General features: G+C 51.5%; 1 protein-coding gene and 1 long non-coding RNA gene across 6 annotated transcripts in view; one reads left to right on the forward strand and one right to left on the reverse strand.

Moving 5' to 3' along the window:
• Positions 1-3,256, reverse strand: part of LOC105485666 (aquaporin 7) — a 19,496-nt gene extending 16,240 nt beyond the window's left edge. For 2 of the 4 annotated variants that reach the window (XM_071077917.1, XM_011748003.3), the window contains exons 1-2: positions 2,948-3,256; positions 1,808-1,858 (exon numbers count right to left, since the gene is read on the reverse strand). In XM_071077917.1, the coding sequence (XP_070934018.1) occupies positions 1,808-1,833 (26 nt within the window). In that variant the 5' untranslated portion in view covers positions 1,834-1,858; positions 2,948-3,256. The remainder of the gene's footprint in view (positions 1-1,807; positions 1,859-2,947) is intronic. The other 2 variants (XM_011748005.3, XM_024794017.2) reach the window with 2 other exon arrangements.
• LOC139358153 (uncharacterized) lies at positions 3,178-13,603 on the forward strand. Of its 2 annotated transcripts, none has more exons than XR_011612679.1 (3): positions 3,178-4,925; positions 10,697-10,819; positions 11,710-13,603. It is a non-coding gene; the product is annotated as an uncharacterized lncRNA (long non-coding RNA). The 2 variants fall into 2 exon arrangements; XR_011612678.1 differs by having other exon boundaries at positions 11,706-13,602.
• Positions 13,604-22,795: the final 9,192 nt, after the last annotated feature.

A 22,795-nucleotide genomic window follows, 5' to 3' on the forward strand; every position in this document is an offset into this window, starting at 1 on the left:
GGCTTGGTGGCAGGTACCTGTAATCCCAGCTGGGTGGCTGAGACGTGAGAATCACTTGAACCCAAGAAGCAGAAGTTGCAGTGAGCCGAGATCGCACCACTGCACTCCAGCCTGGGCAACAGAGCAAGACTCTGTCTCAAAAAAGAAAAAAAATTTTTTTTTTGTTGAGCACCTACTTACGAGTCAAGCACCAGGAATACAAAGTTAAAACCCACTCTCCACCCTTGGGTCACTCTGTTTAATGGAAGAGATGGGTAATGGCAACACCAGCAGAGAGAAGCAGCCTGGGACTGGGGGAGCACAGGGGAGGCGTGGGAGGTGGGGCCTGAAGGAGGTTTTGAAGAATGGGCGGGTGGTGGCCTGACATGGCCGTGGGGGAGTAGGCTGGTGGTAGAAAGAATGGTGGAAGCTGTGCACATTCTAGATATTTTAGGAGATTGGTGACTGGATATGAGACATAGGGGAGAGGGAATTATCAAGGATATGACCTGGACTTCTGGCTTGAGCAACTGAGGAGAAGGGGGCCCCTGACTGAGCCAAGAGCACAGGAGGAGTGAACTTGCAGGGGGCGGAGGAGGCCGTTTCCATCTAGGAGCTGAGTTGCCTGTGAGACACCAGTGGGTCTCTAGAAACAGGATCTAAAGCCCTGGAGAGAGACATAGGCTGGAGGCAGTGATGTCAACAGAGGGGCATTATTCATTCTCTCCTTCCAAGTGTACAACAGGCCAATATCCCTGCTCATGTGGAGCTGACAGCAATGAAGTGTAATAAGCAAGTACATTTGTATAAGAGAAGGTACCAGCTCGTATGGAAAAAACAGAGCAAGGAGAGGGGAATTGGGATTGCAGGGGCTGGAGATGGGATGTGATTTCAAATAGGGCAGTCAGAGTAATCCTTGTTGAAAAGGTGGCGTTGGAGCAAAGCCATGAAGGAGATGAGAGTGGGCTGTATGTTAACTGCAGAAAGCCCCTCAGGTGGAGGAAACAGTCATCAGAGGACTCCCAGGATATTTGAAGAAAGCAAAGAAAGTCAGTGTGAGGCCGGGTGCAGTGGCTCACGCCTGTAATTCCAACCTTTTGGGAGACCGAGGCAGGTGGATCACCTGAGGTCAGGAGTTCAAGAGCAGCCTGGCCAACATGGCGAAACCCCATTTCTACTAAAAATACAAAAAAAAAAAAAAAAAATTAGCTGGACGTGGTAGTATGTGTCTATAATCCTGTAATCCCAGCTCCTCAGAAGGCTGAGGCAAGAGAATCGCTTGAACCCGGGACGCGGAGGTTGCAGTGAGCCAAGATCGCGCCATTGCACTCCAGCCTGGGGGACAGAGTTGGATTCTGTCTCAAAAAAAAAAAAAAAAAAAAAAAAAAAAAACAGAAAAGAAACTCGGTGTGGCTCAGTGTGGCTGGAGGAGGGAAAGCAGGGGGCTGGAGTGGGGAGGCCAGAAAGCTAACAAGGACTACATAGGCAGGGCCTTGGCCATTGCAAGGACTGGTTCTTGTTCACCCCAAAGACAACGGAGCCTGAGAGGGTGAGAGGTGCTGAGTTCGGTTGAGTTGAAGGCCACCTGCATGCCTTGACCCTCATCCAAGGCTTTCTGAGCCTCCCCTCACCCTAGGACCCAGCCCAGGCAACAGGTGTAAGATGCTCTTCTTCTGGGACCTCAGAGGCGAGTGAGTGGGTGGGGAGGAGGAGGTAGAGGGGGGACAGCTACCCCAAGGAAGAGGCTGAGGGTGGAGCAGGAAGGGCACTGAAGTGGGCTGGGTGGAGGACAGGGGGCTAGAGGGGGAGAAGGGGGTTGGGTACTTACCGCCTGTGCCTGGATGTTTGAACCATGTTTTGTCTTTCAGATTTGTAGATGCTGAGGAGCCAAGGAGAGGTCACCATGGCTGGAGCACACAGAACTTGGCCCCACACTTCTATCAGACCTTGGCCCCCAGGGGAGAAGCCCTGGGGCAGCTCCTACTAGTGCCACTCCCTTAACCCAGCCAAGCAACAGGGAGGGAGGAGCAGTGCTCAGCCAATGAGGCGACGCCCTGGAGCCCCACCCACCCATGCTGGCCCCAGGACCCCAACCCCAGGCCAGACCCTCCAGCGCTCCTCCAGACCTTCCCTATCTGCAGCCCAGCTTTGGACTGTGGAGATGCCCTCAGCCTCTGCTCAGTGGCTCCAGCCTCGTATTTGCGTGCTATACATTTAACCTCAAGCCCAGTTGCTGCTAACTTAAACTGTGACTGTCCAGGACCTGCACACACACACACATGCACACACGCGCACACACACACACACACACACAGAAGGTGAACACACAGGATGAGGCTCTGAAAACTCATTTCACCCTGTACCTTGCCTAAAAATTCCCCTTTGTACTCCTATCTTTCTCTCTAATTGACAGCATGAAGGTAGCCCCAAGTCCCCTCACCCTGTCTGTCCTCCTCATTCTCTAACTCAGTTCCCTCTAGCTGCAGCACAGACTCTTATCCCCAGCCCTGACTGCAGAAACCCTCCAGCCCCAGCTCTAGCCCCGCAGGAGGGGACTCCGCGGGAGGAACAACTGCAGCAAGCCGGCAGCTGACCCATCTCTGGCCTGCACTCCTCCCCCTGTGGTCCACGGCCCGTGGTCTTCAGCTCTCTCCTCGTCGCACTCCCATGGTCTGCTGACAGCCCAGCCCAGCACATCCCTGCCATCTCTGCTCTACCTCTGGTCCTCCCAACAACCAATATACAGGTAAGGAAACTGAGGCTCAGAGAGAGCGTGTGTGTGTCTGTGTCACACAGCAACACAGGACTGCACCAGAGCCAGAAAGCCAGGCCTTCCACTCCCAGCCGGCACTCCTTCCCCAAACAATCCCACAGTCACCTCCTCCCTGTGTGGTACCAAGGGAATGGCCCTTCCGGATCTGGGCACTGAGGAGGCCGCCCCATCCACCCTGCCTGGAGCCCCACTCACTCTGCTGAAATGCCTTCTGATTCTCAGCCTCTGCCTTGGGGGCTTCTCAGTTAAAGTGCATCTTGATCTTGTTCCTCCGAGACAGTCCCTGGCTCAGCTTCCACTCCCAACTGGGGCTCGGCTATCCCTGTGTCCCCAGTCCAGAGCCTGCCTCTCAGCCCTCCCAGGGCGGCCTCAAGCACTGCTCCTGCTCCTCTAGGGGAGAGGTCATTAAGGCTGGGGTTTGGCTGGTGCCACTTCAGCCAAGTCCGGATGCACTGCCCAAAATAACATCCCTCGTCTGGCCAGCGGTGCCATGGAGACCGAGTTCTGAAGCAGCCCTTTGTGAGGTCAGAGGTGCAGATCCGGGTGGGCACTCTGGGCCTCACAGTCCCAGAGGAAAGGCCTGTCCTCCAAGCCAATGTGCAGCCTGACTCTGGGGCAGCGCCTGAGGAAGCCCTCCCCAAGCCCCCAGCCCTGGGGAAGGCTGCAGAGGCCTTTGAGCCCCCAGCGTTGGGGAGAGCTGTGCAGAATAGGACTGGAGGTGGAAGTGTTGGAGATCAACAGCTGGGTGGAGGGGACGCGGGGAGGCCGTGGATCAGTCCTCAGGGAGCCCCATTCTGAAGGGGGAAAGGGAGACTCAGGCCCAGTCCTCAGGGCCCCCAGTCTGAGAGGAAGGAGGACACACAAGCCATATTTGCAGAGAAACACGAGCCTGAGGGAGGAGGTAGAAGCCCAGGCCTGGCCCTCTGAGGGCCCCTAGTCCGAGGAGCAGGTGGAAACCTACACCCTGTCCTCAGGAAAACACCTCCCTTAGGAAAGGTCAGTAGGGCCCCTGCGAAGGAGCCAGAGCTGGATCGGGGCATGGGGTTCAGGGCTCAGCAGCATGGGAGCTCCGGGACTGAGGTGCGGTCAGGAGAGACCCTGGGGACCAGCGGCAGTCCAAGAGGACTTTTGGAGCCAGGGCCTGACTACGTCTCGAACAATGGGGCAGGCAGTTCGGGGTTTCAGCAGGTGGCCCAGTGCTGAGACACGAGGGAGGTGTTTCTGGTCTGCAGACTCTGAGGACACTTGCTGTGTGGCATGGTGGATGGTGGGTAAGTCCTGAGAATTTCTGGGGCCAGGCTCCATGGGTGGGAAAAGGCATAGGATTCAGTTGTCCAAAGCCCAGGTGTGGGAATGGAACTGTCCTGTAGAGGGTGCCAAAGACCAGGTCTGGAACCTGCATAGCCCCCACACACCCTCCCACCCCTTCCAGCTTTTTCTGCAGGTCCTTCTGCAGGGGTGAGGCAGGGAGAGGAAGGGGTCGGCCGCAGTCCCAGGACTTCCTAGTCAGAAGCCCTCTGTAAGGCACTAACTTCCCTCTGCAGATTTTTTTTTTTTTTTGAGATGGAGTCCTGCTCCACCCAGGCTGGAGTGCAGTGGCACGATCTTGTCTCACCACAATCTCTGCCTCGTGGGTTCAAGTGATTCTCCTGCCTCAGCCTCCCAAGTAGTTGGGATTACAGGTGTGCGCCACCAAGCCTAGCTAATGTTTTTTGTGTTTTTAGTAAAGACGGGGTGTCACCATGTTGGTCAGGCTGGTCTCGAACTCCTGACCTCAGAGAATCCATCCGTCTCGGCCTCCCAAAGTGCTAGGATTATAGGTGTGAGCCACTGCACCCAGCCTCCCTCTGCAGATTGTACGTGGGCTTGAGACTCAGTCTCTCTTCCTCAGGAAGGGAGGGGTGCACGCCTGGAAATGGGAGAGCCCTGCCTTTATTCCTTTCCCATGTGTGCTCCCACGGCCGGGATGAGGTCATGTCAGAAGTGGATCTGGGGTCTTGGATGAGGTCAGCACTTGAGCAGAGTTGAACTGGACTGGTGTCAGGTTGGTGAGGGAGGGAATTGGGATCCATGCTGGGGTCGCAGATCAGACCCTAAGCTCATTTACAGGACTTGACCCTGGGGACTGAGAGGTGGAGAAGACACAGTCCCATCTGTCTCATGGCAGAGACAGGTAAGCAGCAGGTGACTTAGGACACACCAGATAAGCTGGAAGGAATACAGACAGGGCTAGCCCAAGCTCGAGGGGGACAAGGGTCTTCCGGAAGAGGTGACATGGGAACTGAGTTTTCCAAAACGAGCAGGGGGAGGAAGGACACCGTGGCATTTGAAGCTTGATGGGATTGTGAGAAAACCTGGGAGCTGTGAGTGACTTGCAGAGGGCTGTGGAAATGGGCAGGGATAGACCATGAAGGGCTTTGTCGGCCAGGCCCAGGAGTTCAGACTTTAACCCAAGGGCCTGAGGAGCCTTCAAAGGGTTCTTAATAAAGAGAAGAGCAATGGGGTCAACCTGAGGTCCCCGAGGTCCCAGGGCATCCAGCAGGCAGAGGCACAGTTGGGCCTGCGCTCGGGAGAGGGGTCTAGCTGGAGAAAGAGAAGAGGAGATCAGCCCCTGGGCTTCAGCACTAGAGTCGCTGGGGCTGCCCAAGAAGCACAGAGAGTGAGGCAGGGGCCAGGGTCAGGATTCTGGGGAACAGGGATGATGAACGAGTGGGTGGGGAAGGAGCTGAAAACCCAGACACGGGGCTGCCCAGAGACTGACAGGAGCCAGTAGGGGGCTGTTGCCCCAGAGTTGGGTGCTGGGAGGGGCTGGCCAGGCAGGTGTTTGCATACAGCTGCCTGGATGAGCTGGTGGGGATAGAGGGTGGCAACAGCGCTGAAGAAGGTGAGGCTGAGGAGGCAGAAAGTTCAACTGCAGAGAGAAGAGTGGCAGCTAAAGGGGCCACCAAGGTGGGAGTTTGGGTCAGAGCTGTGAAGCATGTTAGTCTGCACAGAGCTTGCGGGGGGTCTCTGAGCCAGTGAAGATGGGGGTGGGGCAGAGAGGGAACACCTGGGGTCCTTTCTTCATAGGATGGGCTTCAGTAGAGTTAGCAGATAAAATATAAGATGCCCAGTTAAATCTGAATTTCAAAGAAACAATATTTGACACAACCTTATACCCGGTATACCTTTAGTCTAACCTCAGGCCCTCTTGATGCTTAAACTGTGACTGTCCAGGACACACACACACAAACACACACACACACACACACACACACACACACACACGGTTTTATTTTTAGCAAATAAAAATATAGCCGGGCACATTGGCTCACTCTTGTAATCCTAACACTTTGGGAGGCTGAGGTTGGTGGATCACTCGAAGTCAGGAGTTTGAGAACAGCCTGGCCAACATGGTGAAACCCCACCTCTACTAAAAATACAAAAATTAGCCGGGTATGGTGGCAGGCACCTGCAATCCCAGCTACGTCAGGAGGCTGAGACAGGAGAATTACTTGAACCCCAGGAGGCGGAGGTTGCAGTGAGCTGAGATGGCGCCACTGCACTCCAGCCTGGGTGACAGAGTGACTCTGTCTCACAATAAATAAATACATATAAAAATAAAAGAAAATGTAGGCCGGGCGCGGTGGCTCAAGCCTGTAATCCCAGCACTTTGGGAGGCCGAGACGGGCGGATCACGAGGTCAGGAGATCGAGACCATCCTGGCTAACACGGTGAAACCCCGTCTCTACTAAAAAATACAAAAAACTAGCCGGGCGAGGTGGTGGGCGCCTGTAGTCCCAGCTACTCGGGAGGCTGAGGCAGGAGAATGGCGTGAACCCAGGAGGTGGAGCTTGCAGTGAGCTGAGATTCGGCCACTGCACTCCAGCCTGGGCGACAGAGTGAGACTCCGTCTCAAAAAATAAATAAATAAATAAATAAATAAAATAAAATAAAATAAAATGCTTTTTGCTTTTTGCTTTTTCTTTCTTTCTTTCTTTCTTTCTTTTTTTTTTTGAGATGGAGTTTCGCTGTTGTCACTGGAGTGCTGGAATGAGGTGGTGCCATCTCAGCTCACTGCAACCTCCGCCTCCTGGGGTTCAAGTAATTCTCTTGCCTCAGCCTCCCGAGTAGCTGGGATTACAGGCATGCACCACTATGCCCAGCTAATTTTTATATTTTTAGTAGAGATGGGGTTTCACCATGTTGGCCAGGCTGGTCTCAAACTTCTGACTTCAGGTGATCCACCCGCCTCGGCCTCCCAAAGTGCTGGGATTACAGGCATGAGCCACTGCGCCCTGCCTAAAATACTTTTTTCATTCAAACGTTGGTCAAGAATATCTTTCTGTGCCAGTAGGTCCATGTCCACCTCATGCCTGTTGTACAGCATTCCACCTGATGGAGATTATATCATGCAGAATCCTTCTATTGATGGGTGTTTAGATTGTCTCCAATTTTAAACGGACCCAGCTCTTCTCTTTTATGAACAGGATGGGACAAACACAATTGGCTGAAACTCAATAAAGAATGAAAATGAAAATTGAAATTTTAAAATATCAGAATGAAGAAACAAAAATGACTAAAGATGCTAAAAACTGCCCTCAAATGTTCCCCAAAGTGTTGATATACACACACAAAAGAAACATTTTGATTAAATTATTTGTTTCAATCAACATGCCATTGGATTAACTTACCACAAAACCTGCTTTTCTTTTTTTTTTTTTTTTTTTTTTTTTTTTTTGAGACGGAGTCTCGCTATGTCGCCCAGGGTGGAGTGCAGTGGCCGGATCTCAGCTCACTGCAAGCTCCACCTCCCGGGTTTTTACGCCATTCTCCTGCCTCAGCCTCCCGAGTAGCCGGGACTACAGGCGCCCACCACCTCGCCCGGCTAGTTTTTTGTATTTTTTAGTAGAGACGGGGTTTCACCGTGTTAGCCAGGATGGTCTCGAACTCCTGACCTCGTGATCCGCCCGTCTCGGCCTCCCAAAGTGCTGGGATTACAGGCTTGAAAAACCTGCTTTTCATCACATTGTTTTACACTTGTGTTTTTTCTGACTCTTTCGAGCCACGGAATCCTTTGCATAACTCAGGAGCCCATGGTATAAACAAGTAAGGAAGGAGCTACTCTGGCTCCAGGCGCAGGGGTGGGGATAGGAGGGCAGGGTAGGTCCCTCAAGGAGCCCTGGTCTCTCTCAAATCATCTGAAGCCATGAACGTTCTCAGAATGTCCCAAAAAGAAAAGACACTTAAGCCCCACCCAGGTAAGTGTCTCCTTCCAAACTCATTTTTCGGGTAGGAAAATAGATTCAGAGCAAGGTAACAACTTGCCCAAGATCACCTAGAACTAGAACATCCAGACCAGGGCTCTGGCTCCCCCAAGGAGACCAGGGCTCCCCTACTAGGTGGCAAGGCCGGGGAGGGGCAAGGGCACAGGTAGGACCCAGGAAGGTCTTTAACTCTCACACCCACAAATTACCAGAACTCTCCCTCACCCCCCGCCCAGGCTCTCATCCTTCTCAGAGTCATCCACGGGCTTTCAGGACAGGGCAGATGGAGACCAAGGCAGACAGGATCAGGCACAGCCGCTTGTGCAAGGGCAAAGATCCCCTGAAGTCGAGAACCCAGAATTCCACCCTCAGCCTACTCCGTCCTAAAAGAGCCTATATTCAGCTGCCTGAAACCAGGGATTGAGCTCAGGCTTGTCACTTTCTAGTATGAGCTGGAGCTATCAGGGAAGGCTTCCTGAAGGAAGAGGGGTCTTATTAACGGAAGCAGCCAGGGAGACAACACTGAAGAAATTTGCATGTGTGAGAAGCATTTGTGTCTTTGTATATACCTATATGTGAGCATGTGCCTGTGTGGATGGACAGGTGTGTGGGTGTGTGTGTATGTGCGCACACATGCATCTGCTTATATGTGTCTGATCTTGCACACGGAAGCCTCTCTGTAGTGACACACACACACACACACTCCCCGAGTTTTACGCACACGTGAACATGCAACCATTCTGCCGGGTTAATATTTCTTTGCCTGCGTCAGCACGGTCCCAGTAAGTGGGCAGCTCGATGCAGGAACGTGCCCTATCTGATCTGGTCAGTGGCTGTGGGTCCGGAACAGGGGGATTAGGGTGGGCAGGGAGCCCATCTCAGTTTCCCCCAGGCAAGCTGCACTCTCTCCACTCTCCTGCTCAGCCAGAGAAAGGAGGCAGCCCCAGTGTAGTGTGACTGCCCAGTCTCCCCACTCACGCTGGGGACTCCCTGATGGGACAGCCTCCTTGCTTGCCTCCACATGGGCCAAGGCCAGCCATTCCCTGAAAGACCCTCCCCACTACCTCATCTCTACCCAAATCCTGAGGCCTCTCTATGCATAGTTGTCTCCTTAAGGACAAACAGGAAGCAAAGACCCTAGGAAATGCTCACAGCGAGCTCCTCCCTTCAGCAGGAAAGCAGCTTTGCAATGTCCAGGTGAGCCAATGGGAAGATGGGATTCAATTGGCAGCTTTCCAGGAGCACAGTGATTGCACCAAGGGCCTGTGCAGAGATCTGTGTGGTCAGGGTCTGGGGTACCGGCACCCATGGGCATTAAGCTTCAGCCAGGAAGGCTTGATGGGACATGTGGACCCCAGGGAGAGTGGCACCTCCCTAGTTGCTGGGCCTCTCCCTGGGTTGATGGAGAACCCTCCCACACCTGCTCTGGTCCCTGGGGTGCAGGCTGGGCCAGGCTGGGCTGGGTGAGCAGACACTGTCTCTTCTGCTTTTGGGACAGCCCAAGGGCTAGCGTGAGTCAAACCCAGGTGTCCTGGCTCCTAGAGAGAAGGCTGGAGCATGGATGGAGGGAGACGCTCACTGCTGAGGCTCTTCCCACAGCATAGCCCCTCTGCCTCCACCTCCCTCAGGCTCCATCTCTGGGCGGTCTCCTCTCCACCCTAGGGGCATATTAGGACTTTCATAGGCCCTCGGCAGTTTTTTTTCTAGAGACAGGGTCTCACTCTGTCACCCAGGCTGGAGGGCAGTGGTGCGAACTTGGCTCAGTGCAGCCTCAAACTCTGGGCTTGGGCAGTCCTCTCACATCAGCTTCCTCTTACTAAGTAGCTGGGACTACAGGCGCACACCATGATGCCAAACCATTTTTTGTATTATTTTTGTAGAGATGAGGTCTCACTTTGTTGCCTAGGCTATTCTCAAACTCCTGGGCTCAAGCCATCCTTTCACCTTGACTTCCTAGAGTGCTGGGATTACAGATGTGAGCCACCACACCCAGCCTGGCATCTGTGTGGGTGTGTATGTGTGTGGTAAAAAATACAGCATAAACTTAGTGATCTGAACTATTTTTTTGGCGGGGGGGTCTGGTCTTTTTTTTTTTTTTTTTTTTTTTTTCAGTCTTGCCCTGTTGTCTAGGCTGGAGTGCAGTGGTTCGATCTCGGCTCACTACAACCTCCACCTTCCAGGTTCAGGCGATTCTCCTGCCTCAGCTTCCCGAGTAGCTGGGACTACAGGCGTGCCCCACTACGCCCGGCTCATTTTTGTATTTTTAGTGGAGACAGGGCTTCACAATGTTGGTCAGGCTGGTCTCAAACTCCTGACCTCGTGATCCGCCTGCCTCAGCCTCCCAGAGTGCTGGGATTACAGGCATGAGCCACCGTGCCTGGCCCAATCTTAACTAATTTTTAGCGTAGAGTTCAATAGCGGAAAGTATATTCACATTGTTGTACAATCTCCAGAACTTTGTCATCTTACAAAACAAACTCTATACCCATTAAACAACAACTCAATTCCCTTTCTCCTACTCCTGGTGACCACCATTCTACTTTCTGTCTCTATGAGTTTGACTACTCTAGATACTTTATATGAGTGAAACCATACACTGTGTGTCTATCTGTGCCTGGCTTAGTTCACTTAGCATAATGTTCTCAAAGCTCCCTCCATGTAATGTGTCAGAATTTCCTTCCTTTTTTTTTTTTTTTAGATGGAGCTTTGCTCTTGTCACCCAGGCTGGAGTGCAATGGCACAATCTTGGCTCACTGAAACCTCCGCCTCCTGGGTTCAGGTGATTCTCCTGCCTCAGTCTCCCAAGTAGCTGCGATTACAGGTGCCCACCCCACGCCCAGCTAATTTCCTTCTTTTTAAGGCTGAACAATATTTCATTGTATGAATGTACCACATTTTGTTTATCCATTCAGCTCCCTGCACTTGAGTTGCTCCCTCTTTTGGCTGTTGTGAATAGTGCTGATATGAACATGGGTGTACAGTTATCTTTTTGAGATCCTGTTTTCAATTATTGTTTTTTGTTTTTTGTTTTTTGTTTTTCGTTTTTTTTTTTGAGACGGAGTCTCGCTGTGTCACCCAGGCTGGAGTGCAGTGGCGCGATCTCTGCTCACTGCAAGCTCCGCCTCCCGGGTTTACGCCATTCTCCTGCCTCAGCCTCCGAGTAGCTGGGACTACAGGCGCCCGCCACCGCGCCCGGCTAGTTTTTTGTATTTTTAGTAGAGACGGGGTTTCACCATGTTAGCCAGGATGGTCTCGATCTCCTGACTTCGTGATCCACCCGCCTCGGCCTCCCAAAGTACTGGGATTACAGGCTTGAGCCACCGCGCCCGGCCTTCAATTATTGTTTTTAAATTTTAGGTTTGGAGGCACACATGAAGGTCTGATATATAGTAAACACATGTCATGGGGATTTGTTGTACAGATTATTACATCACCCAGGTATTAAGCCCAGTACCCAATAGTTATCTTTTCTGCTCCTCTCCCTCCTCCCACCCTCAAGAAGACCCCAATGTCTGTAGTTTCCTACTTTGTGTTCACAAGTTCTTATCATTTAGCTCTCAATGCTTTCCATTCTTTTGGATATATGTGCCCTTGGCATTTTTGCCCTTTTGGGCCCCTTCTTCCAGCAAATAATATTAACAGTAATAATTAATTCTATTTTACAACTATTGGTATAAAGACAAATGTATTAATTTTTTTTTTTTAAGACAGGGTTTCACTCCCGTCACCCAGACTGGAGTACAATGGCATGATCTCAGCTTACTGCAACCTCCGCTTCCTGGGCTTAAGCGATTCTCCTGCCTCAGCCTCCCAAGTAGCTGGGATTACAGGCACCCACCACCACATCTGGCTAATTTTCATATTTTTTGTAAAGATGGAGTTTCTCCATGTTGCCCAGGCTAGTCTCAAACTCCTGAGCTCAAGCAATCCACCCGCCTTGGCCTCCCAAATAACTGGAATTACAGGTGTGAGCCACCATGCCGACCCCGATATATTAATATTAAAACATTTTCTTCAGCCTACAAGTTCTTCTTTTTCTTATTTTGATGCAAACTAAACATTTTGTGGGTCCTTAGATTCAACATTCTCATGGGTCTTGCGCCTCCTGTGCATCATGGAGAAGGCGGCCCTGCATGTCTCTCACATCCTCTTCCCCCACGCAAATGCTGCCACCTCCCCAGCCTCCATCTCCAGCCCAGAGCTCCAGAACAAGTGATCCACCTCCTCTCTTGTTATCTCGTATGTGAAACAAGCACATTTACCTTTACCTGCCCCAACCCAACCTCACTTCCCCACAATCTGCCCCCTTCCCAAGGGCCTGGCCCAAGGAATGCTCTTCCCCACCACATCTCTGAAGCTTTCCCTCCAGGAGTCACTCACCTATTCCCTCTCTCGTGGCCCCTTCAGTCAGCCCCAAATCTATCCCATCTCCAAGAGCCTCTTCATGGGTCTCCCAGTCTGCATCCCCTTTGAGGTAGGAGGCAGGACTGGACTCCAGGGTGATGCTCGGACACCGGACCAGATTGAGGACTAGCTAAAACAGGGCTGGAAGCAACTTTCCAATGACACATGCCCCCCAATGTGCCATGTCAATTTATCATTGCCATGCCAACACCTGGGAGTTATCACCCCTTTCCATGGCAATGACCCAATGGCCCCAAAGTTACCACCCCTTCCCTAGAAATTTCTACATAATTCGCCCCTTAATCTGCATACAATTAAAAGTGGGTATAAATATAACTGCAAAACTGCCCCGGGCTGCTGCTCTCTGCCTATGTATAGCCCTGCTGTGCAGAAGCAGTCCTGGAGCTCTAACACTGCCGCTTCAGTAAAGCTGTTCTCTTCTACTTCTCTCTGCATTGCCCTTGAGAGGCAAAGCTGAGAACCCTCACAGGCCAAGCCCCACTTTGGGGCTCACCTCCCCTGCATCACCCTCACCCATTCTCCATTTTACAGCAATTTTTTTTTCCTTTTTGAGACAGAGTCTTGCTCTGTTACCCAGGCTGGAGTGCAATGGAACAATCTCGGCTCACCGCAACCTCCACCTCCCGGGTTCAAGAGATTCTTGTGCCTCAGCCTCCCAAGTAGCTGGAATTACAGGCACCCACCACCAGACCTGGCTAATTTTTGTATTTTTAGTAGAGATGGGGTTTCACCGTGTTGGTCAGGCTGGTCTCAAACTGCCTGTTTTATTTTCTTTTATTTTTATTTTTCTGAAGTATGTTAAATTCCAGCTACTCTGTCATTTCATTTCTACATTCTTCAGTGTTCCCTCTAAAATATAGGAACATTTTCTTAAATAATCAGTACCATACCTGACAAAATATACAATTCCATAGAATGATCAAATACTTGCAATTGTTTCAAAATGTCTTTTTGCATTGATTTGTTGGTTGTTTGCATCAGAATCCAAACAAGGTCATACATTACGTTGGGTTAAATGTTCTCTTAAACAAGAGGAATTCCCCTTTCTCCGTCATTATTTTTGCATGTCATTGACTTGTTGAATAAATGTGGTCCTATAAGAGTCCCACATTCTAGATTTGTCTGTGTTTTTTCTTTGTAGTGTCATTTAGCTTTTCCTTCATCCCCTGTATTTCTTTGAGTAAGTGGCTGGGCACAGTGACCCACGCCTGTATTTCCAGCACTTTGGGAGACCAAGGCAGGTGGATCGTTAGAGCCCAGGAGTTCAGTGCCAGCCTGGGCAACATGAAGAATCCCAGTCTCTACAAAAAATACAAAAATTGCCAGGCACGTTGACTCACGCCTGTAATTCCAGCACTTTGGAAGGCCGAGGCAGGTGGATCACAAGGTCAGGAGGTCAAGACCATCCTAGTTAACACGGTGAAACCCCATCTCTACTAAAAATACAAAAAATTAGCCAGACATGGTGGTGGGCACCTGTAGTCCCAGCTACTCTGGAGGCTGAGGCAGGAGAATGGCTCCCAGCTACTCCGGGAGGTGGAGCTTGCAGTGAGCTGAGATCGTGCCACTGCACTCCAGCTTGGGCTACAGAGTAAAAGTCCATCTCAAAAAAAAAAAAAAAAAAAAAAAAAAATTAGCAGGGCACCTGTAGTCCCAACTACTCAGGAACCTGAGGCAGCAGGATCACTTGAACCTGGGAAGGCAAAGCTGCAGTGAGCCATGTTTGTGCCATTGAGCAAGTCCCTGTCTCAAAAAAAGAAAAAAGAAAAAAAAAAAAGAGAGAAAGAAATAAAGGAAAATATATGAGAAGTTAGCTCTGGGCCGGGCGCAGTGGCTCACACCTGCAATCCCAGCACTTTGAGAAACCAAGGCAGGCAGATCGTCTGAGGTCAGGAGTTTGAGACCAGCCTGGCTAACATAATGAAACCCCGTCTCTACTAAAAATACAAAAATTAACTGGGCATGGAGGCACACACCTTTGTAGTCCTAGCCACTGGGGAAGCTGAGGCAGGAGAATCACTTGAACCCAGGAGACAGAGATTACAGTGAGCGAAGATTGCATCACTGCACTCCAGCCTGGGCAACAGAGCAAGACTCCATCTCAAAAACAAAAAAAAAGTGGCCAGGTGTGGTGGCTCACTCCTGTAATCACCTGAGGTCAGGAGTTTGAGACCAATCTGGCCAACATGGTGAAACCCCATCTCTACTAAAATATACAAAAATTAGCTGGGCTCAGTGATGCAAACCTGTAGCCCCAGCTACTCAGGAGGCTAAGTCACGAGAATTGCTTGAACCTGGGAGGCAGAAGTTGCAGTGAGCCAAGATTGTGTCACTGCCCTCTAGCCTGGGTGGCAGAGCAAGACTCAGTCTCAAAAAAAAAAAAAAAAACAAAAACAAACAAACAAAAAACCTCTAATGGTGTATGGTTTTTTTTTTTCTATTAATTCATTTTATTTATTTATTTTTTTGAGACGGAGTCTCAGTCTGTCACCCAGGCTGGAGTACAATGGTGCAATCTCGGCTCACTGCAAGCTCTGCCTCCCAGGTTTATGCCATTCTCCTGCCTCAGCCTCCCGAGTAGCTGGGATTACAGGCGCCCGCCACCACGCCTGGCTGATTTTTTTGTATGTTTAGTAGAGACGGGATTTTACTATGTTAGCCAGGATGGTCTCGACCTCCTGACCTCGTGATCTGCCTGCCTCAGCCTCCCAAAGTGCTGAGATTACAGGCGTGAGCCACTACGCCCGGCCAGGGTTTGTTTATTTTTTTGAGACAGTCTCGCTCTGTTGCCCAGGCTGAAATGCAGTGGCGTGCATGTTGCTCACTGCAGCCTCGACTTCCCAGGTTCAAGTGATTCTCTCAGCTGGGACTACAGGTGCGTGCCACCATGCCACGCTAATTTTTGTGGTTTTTGTAGAGATGGGGTCTCGCCATGTGCCCAGGCTGGTCTTGAACTCCTGGGCTCAAGCAATCCTCCCATCTTGGCCATCCAAAGTGCTGGATTACAGGCACGAGCCACCGCGCCCTGCCTGGTGTGATTTTATTTAGGTTCAGTCTTGCAGAGGCAGTTGTCTTCTGCGGAGGTGCTGCATGCTTCCTATTTCATCCCATCAGGAAGCACGTCATGTCTAGCTGCCCACGCTCAGTGATACGAACTGCTCAGTGGCTTCAGGGAGTGACAGCCTGACCCCTCCATTGTCACATTCCCCTCTGCCCACCCCTCATCAGTCCTTCGCCTTCTGCTTTTATTCTTTGATTTCTACCTAAACCCATTTCATAATCTTCCACAATAAAGCATTTTAAAGGAAAAGCTCCAAGCAGCAATTTCCTAACCCACAGGAAAGAATGAGTCTAAAAATGGTAGAGACTCAGGTACGAGGTTAATTGGAGCAGGGAGGAGGGCCAGGATAAGGGACGCCTCATGAGAAGGAGGAAGGAGAGACTGAAGTGGTGGCCGGAAGGAGCAGTGGAAAAATCCAGCGACCTCCTGGCCAGGAGCCTGAGTTTGAGGCTGGTGTGAAGTTTCCCTACTCCGGGCCCCACCTGGGTGGTGAGTGGTTTAGAGCTCAGGCTTTTTAGACAGACAGTCCTGAACTTGAATCCAGCTCAGCTTCTTAATCAGCATTGGGTGACTTAAAGCAAGAAATTTAACTGGGCTTCTTCATCTGTAAAATGAAGATAGTAATCCTTACCTTGCAGGGTTGTTGGGAGAATGGACTGAGTGGGCGGGGGCGTGGCAAGAGCCTGGTAGAGTAAACACTCTGGGTGGTGAGTAGGAAGCCCGTTTGAGGGAGGGGAACTCTGTACTCCACACCTCCTGCCCTAACAGATTCTTGCCCGATGCCAGGGCCAAGCTAGAAGTGCTGGGAGTAGAGTATAATGTGCTCATTCCGCAGACAGCAAGGGCGATGCTCAGGGACATCCACCTTCCTCTTTGGCTGCTCTAATGGTGGATGCATCTGGTTTCCCAGCCCCTGCCATTGCAGCCTAGTGGCTTAGCTTTCTGGACTTGAACCCTTGGTCACTCCCTCAGTCTAGGCGCCAGGCTGCCCCAGGCACCCTGCAATTGCCAGCCCAGTTAACAGGCAGCCGGCTCGCTGAGCGGCTGGGGGATCCAGGCATGACAGGGCCTTGGGCAGGCCACCTCCTGGGGACAAATGGCCTGCTGAGCCCGTGACGGGTGAGGCCATCTGATTCCCAGATGGTTTCTCCTACGCTGGGAACATGGCAGATGCACAATAAATGTTGAGAGAATGGAGCTTTCCCTCCCCTGAGTGGGAGAGAAATCGTTTGTCAGGTGACTCTGCCTGTGGGGGTGTCTTGGGCATCCCCGGGAATTCATGGCTCCAAGCCCTTGAGCCCTGGGCGAGGGGACCGGGGTGGGGGGAAGCACCTGGTGTGGGGCAAAGAGCTGGGAGCTCCTCCCTCCTCCTGTTCCAGCCTGTCTACTCCCGCCCTGCCCACCCCCACGCACGTTGAGCCTCTCACTCCTTTCACAGCAGCTGAGGCATCCCAGCCGAGGGCCTCAGTGAGATGGGGTTGGGTGAGGTGGAATCTTAACCCCCAGACTCCCAACCTCATCCTGTTTTCAGCACCCATGAGACTGGCTCTAGCACCCCCTGCTGGCAGCCAAAGCTGACTCCTTTAGCCTGAGTCCACTGGAGGTGCCACCGATGTGTCCCCAACTCCAGTCCCCTCAAGGGACTGGCAGGGCCCACTTTAGACCCAGGGTTCTGCTCAGAGGGGAGACACAGACTCCACCCAGCCCAGCCCACACGCCTTTGTTGTGGCTTCCAAGTTTTCTTTTCCACGTCACCTGTGCTGCTTGCTCTCTGGTTTTGTTGACTTTAGTGCTGTCTCTGTTTGTTCTGGCTGAGCCAAGAGCCTCAGGATGAAACTCTGAGCCCAGGAAGTGTGAACCTGAGAGGCAGCAGGCTGGGAGTGGGGACGGAGGCAAATGAGAGAGAGGGTAAGATCTGAGCTGGTTCCCGGCCTCAGGCTGGAGTTCATAGCCGTTCACTCCAGCAGCAGGGTCGGGGCCTAGGGGCAGGGATGGGTGGAAGGATTTTTCCAGCCTCACTGAGGGCAGGTCTTGGCCTGTCACATCACTGTTTTGAAGTTTGTTTGGAAGCTCAGCCCCAGAACTCTAATGCCTCACATCTCCAGGAGGTCTGAACCCCTCTGTGGAGCAGTGCAAGTTCTCTGGAAGCTGCTATCTGATTTCAGCCTGGAGTCCTTCAACTGAGCAACACAGGGGACACCACCATCCCCCACAGGAAGCCTCCAGGACTGAGCTTTCCTGACTTTCCATGCACCTCCATGAGAATCTGTTACCCAGCAACCTGGGAAGGTGACCCCGCAGGGATTATTGCCCCTCTACAAATTGAGTCCCAGACATGGTAAAGGGACATCTCCAAATTCACCAAGTGAGAGCTTCCTGGCTCCTAGTCCAGACTCTTTGCCCCACTTCAAGCATCTCCTCAGATCACGGAGCATGATGGGAAGGCAGCACTAGGCCCCAGGTGCTGGGGCAGGGGCCAACACACCAAGTCGCATACAGCGCCACACAAACCAGGGGCATAGGTAACCTGGTGCTGACACGCTCATCCCGCAGCCCCACAGACCAGACGCGCCCAGGACCCTCATGACCCTCCCGCGTGCAGAGGAGTAAGAGAAAACAATGACTGAGGGCCCACCTGCCACTCACTGCTCCTGGCCTGCCTGTGTGGCCTGTGGGGTGTACCTGCCGTCTCAGGGTTAGGACAGTGGAACCACCCTGGCCTGCAGCCGGGAGCTTAGGGTAAGGCTAGGGAAGCTGCTGCCGTCACCACAGGCTTAGGGTGCCCAGCTCTGCCAGCTGATCCAGCCAAGTCCTTCTTGGGGAAGATGAGCTGTCATTAGGGAGCCCTTCCCACCTCTCAGACCTCCCCTTCTTATGGCTCGACAGGCCCTGAAGCTGCCATCCTTCTTTTCAGGAAGACACCTGTCACGTGCGCATGTGCTCTGGGAAGCGCTATGTGTTCATCCACACAGCCTCCGCCTCATGCCACATGCCCCCTTCACACCTGTGGCCCACAGTCTAGGGGGCTGTGTGCCTGGGGACTCCCTGTGTGTGCTCAGTCAGACACGGGTACGCATCTTGGACCCAGGAATGTAACACAGCATTGCACCCATATAGATGAACACACAGGTGCTACATTCTGCATCCCCCCCTACACCTTTCAGAGCGAGGACCATTTGAGGGTGAGGGGTGAGTCACCTGCCAACCTGTGGGACCTGCTGAGCTAGCAGGATGGGAAGCCACAAGCTGACAGCTGTGGCCTCAAGGGACCAACACCCCGCGTGGGGCCCGCCCAACCACCAGCCTCCAGTGCCCCCCAACCCCTTACCTCCACCCTTATTACCTCCTGCCCACACCCTCAGCCAGGCCTCATGCCAGAAAGGCACTTCTTTTCCTTTACAACATATATCTGCAGCTGAGCTGTCTGAGCTGTCGCTACGCCTCAAGGATACTGCCTGACGTCAAGGAAAAACCAGGGAGGCAGCAGGACCCATCCCTCTCCTCTCCTCTGTCCAAACCCCAAGACTCCTAACTCTGCCCCCCATGAAACCTCTTCTTGTTGATCATTCATACCTTTTGCACCTCTTAGCTCACACACGCTTGAGCAGAGAGCCCCATTCTAGGCCCAGACGGGCTCCATCCCCTCCTGCCCTCTCTCACCTCAGTATTGCTGCTCAGGAGTCCGTCCCCAAGTCTGGGAACTCCCTGAGGACAGAAGGGCAGTCTGCAAACATAGACAGAAAACCAGGAAACCCGAGTAGCCCAGGTGAGTTGATTGTCCCCCAGATGAAGGAAGCTGGTTAAAAGCCCACCTGGAGGCTGGGTGCAGTGGCTTACGCCTGTAATTCCAGCACTTTGGGAGGCTGAGGTGGGCAGATCACGAGGTCAGGAGATCGAGACCATCCTGGCTAACACTGTGAAACCCCGTCTCTACTAAAAATACAAAAAATTAGCCGGGTGTGGTGGCAGGTGCCTGTAGTCCCAGGTACTCGGGAGGCTGAGGCAGGAGAATGGCGTGAACCTGGGAGGCGGAGCTTGCAGTGAGCCGAGATCGCACCGCTGCACTCCAGCCTGGGTGACAGAGCGAGACTCTGTCTCAAAAAAAAAAAAAAAAGCCCACCTGGCTCCTCCTCTGCTTTACCAGCACACCCATTTAATCACCAAGTCAAGTCTTCCTGGGTCTAAAGAATGTCCTCGGCCGGGAGCGGTGGCTCAAGCCTGTAATCCCAGCACTTTGGGAGGCCGAGACGGGCGGATCACAAGGTCAGGAGTTCGAGACCATCCTGGCTAACATGGTGAAACCCCGTCTCTACTAAAAAATACAAAAAACTAGCCGGGCGAGGTGGCGGGCGCCTGTAGTCCCGGCTACTCGGGAGGCTGAGGCAGGAGAATGGCGTAAAAACCCGGGAGGCAGAGCTTGCAGTGAGCTGAGATCCGGCCACTGCACTCCAGCCTGGGCGACACAGCAAGACTCCGTCTCAAAAAAAAAAAAAAAAAAAAAAGAATGTCCTCAACTCCTACTCTGTGCCAGACATATCAGTAAACACATGGTCACCTTTGTACATGTGTCACTCAGCCGGGCATGGTGGCTCACACTTGTAATCCCAGCAATTTGGGAGGCTGAGGCGGGCAGATCACTTGAGGTCAGGAGTTTGAGACCAGCCTGGCCAGCGTGGTGAAACACTGTCTCTACTAAAAATACAAAAATTAGCTGGGCATCGTGGTGGGCACCTGTATTCCCGGCTACTTGGGAGGCTGAGGCAGGAGAATCACTTGAACCCGGGAGGCAGAGGTTGCAGTGGGCCGAGATCGCGCCACTGCACTCCATCCTGAGCAACAAGAACGAAACTCTGTCTCAGAAAAAAAGAAAGATAAGAAAGAAAGAAAGATAAGAAGGAAGGAAGGAAGGAAAAGAGAAGAGAAGAGAGAAGAGAAGAGAAGAGAAGAGAAGAGAAGAGAAGAGAAGAGAAGAGAAAAAGAAGAGAAGAGAAGAGAAAAGGAAGGAAGGAAGGAAAGAGAGAGAGAGAGAGACAGGGAGGGAGGGAGGGAGGGAAGGAAAGGAAGGAAAGGAAGGAAGGAAAGGAAGGAAAGGAAGGAAAGAAAGAAGGAAAGAAAGAAAACTAACTCTTGCCAACTTTCTATCTTTCAAAGCTGAAATTTTTTTTCATATAGTGGTTAAGCATATGGGTTCTGTACTGGGCATGGTGGCTCATGTCTGCAATCCCAGCACTTTGGGAGGCTGAGACTAGGTGTAATACTTGAGCTCAGGAGTTTGAGACCAGCCCAGGCAACACAGTGAAACCTCATCTGTACTAAAAAATAAAATAACAAATAAAGGAAGGATATGACCTCTGAAGCCAGACTGCCTGGGCTTAAATCTCAGCTCTGCTGCTCGCTAGTTGCTTTATCTCTCTGTACCTCAGTTTTCTCATCTGTGAAAAGGAGATAATACCCACCACATGAAGTTGTTGTGAACTCTAAATGAGTTAATAATACATAGGAAGTGCTTAGGAGAAGGCCTGCTCTATCATAAGAGCTCTTAACAGTTTGCTACTATTAATCTCCCTCCCCCCACTGATTCATTCCCTTATAGTCTGTCCCCAGCTATCCAATCTTCATACAGCAGTCAATGTGACCTTCTAACCACTGATGTGATGGGGTCACTCCTGCACTTACCATCCGTCCATGGCTCCCCGTGACTCCTTAGCCCTGCTCACAAGGCCCTTCACACGGGGCCCAGTGCTCCAGCCTTCCATTGCCCCTCTCACATTGCCTTGCACACCCAGACTTCCCTCAGCTGTCTCTGCCTAGAACCTTCTGTACCCTGGTGTGCTGGAAAATGCTTAACAACTGGATGTCTATAAAAACTGCATGCATAGATATGTCCCTCTATTTATTATAAGTTTTAATAGTATAAAGCTGTAAAATAGCACATAATATACCAGATAAATCATACCAAAGTATACAGTGCTCTTTATTGTAAATTCTACAAAGTTAAATGCTCTAGAGAATGCTTTTTCGGGCCGGGCGCGGTGGCTCAAGCCTGTAATCCCAGCACTTTGGGAGGCCGAGGCGGGCGGATCACAAGGTCAGGAGATCGAGACCACAGTGAAACCCCGTCTCTACTAAAGATACAAAAAATTAGCCGGGTGCGGTGGCGGGCGCCTGTAGTCCCAGCTACTCAGGAGGCTGAGGCAGGAGAATGGCGGGAACCCGGGAGGCGGAGCTTGCAGTGAGCCGAGATCGCGCCACTGCACTCCAGCCTGGGCAACAGCGTGAGACTCCGTCTCAAAAAAAAAAAAAAAAAAGAGAATGCTTTTTCGACTTTTTGCCAATCCTTACATCTGCAGCCAACCTATGGTTACAATTCATAGGGTATGACAAAGTCAAACTATGAACAAATGCTTGATTACTATCAAATTCAACAAGTAAGTCATTCCTAGGCCAGACATGGTAGCCCAGGCCTGTAATCCAGGGCTTTGGGAGGCTGAGGCAGGAGGACCCCTTGAGCCCAGGAGTTCAAGACCAACCTGGGCAACATAGTAAGACCCTGTCTCTACAAAAGAAAACAAAAATTAGCCAAGCATGGTGGCACGCACCTGTAGTCCCAGCTACTTAGAAGGCTGAGGTAGGAGAATCACTTGAGCCCAGGAGTTCAAGGCTACAGTGGGCCACGATAATGACACTGCACTCCAGCCTGGGTGACAGAGCAAAAGCCTGTCTCAAAAAAAAAAAAAAAAAACAGACAGACACACACACACACACACACACACACACATATAAACTATTCTTAGCTCACAGGCTGGATTTAGCCTGCAGGCTGTAGTTTGTCAACCTCTGGTCCATGCAATCAACAGAATAGTCAATTAAGCCCTGATTTGTAGTATTTGTCAATTTCAACGATGCAAATACTCCCCCGATGGCCTATTTCCAAATACCACTGTGTAGTCACTGAACAAGGAGGTGGGACGAGATGAGCAGAGCACATCATCATACAGACTCTCCACCTTAAAGATACAACAGATGTAAATACCATGAAGAGCCTATAACAATAAAACATAGTAATAATTAGGAAGTGATGAGTTTTGATTATGTGTTACCTTTGTTTTTCAAATAATTTAATTATATGTTTATATAATTTAATTTTTAGTGGTGGCAGTGTTTAACAAGCAGCCTGCAAACTTCCTGAAAATGGAACACTTGGCTCTCACAAGCCTGTTGGACTGGCTCCAGCACACCACCGCCTGTGCCTGTGCCGTCTCCCATAACGCTCCCTGGCAAACGCCAAGTCACTCTTCAAGACTTAGTGTC

This window comes from Macaca nemestrina, chromosome 14, assembly GCF_043159975.1.
Source record: "Macaca nemestrina isolate mMacNem1 chromosome 14, mMacNem.hap1, whole genome shotgun sequence".
In the NCBI taxonomy this organism is placed as follows: Eukaryota; Metazoa; Chordata; class Mammalia; order Primates; family Cercopithecidae; genus Macaca; species Macaca nemestrina.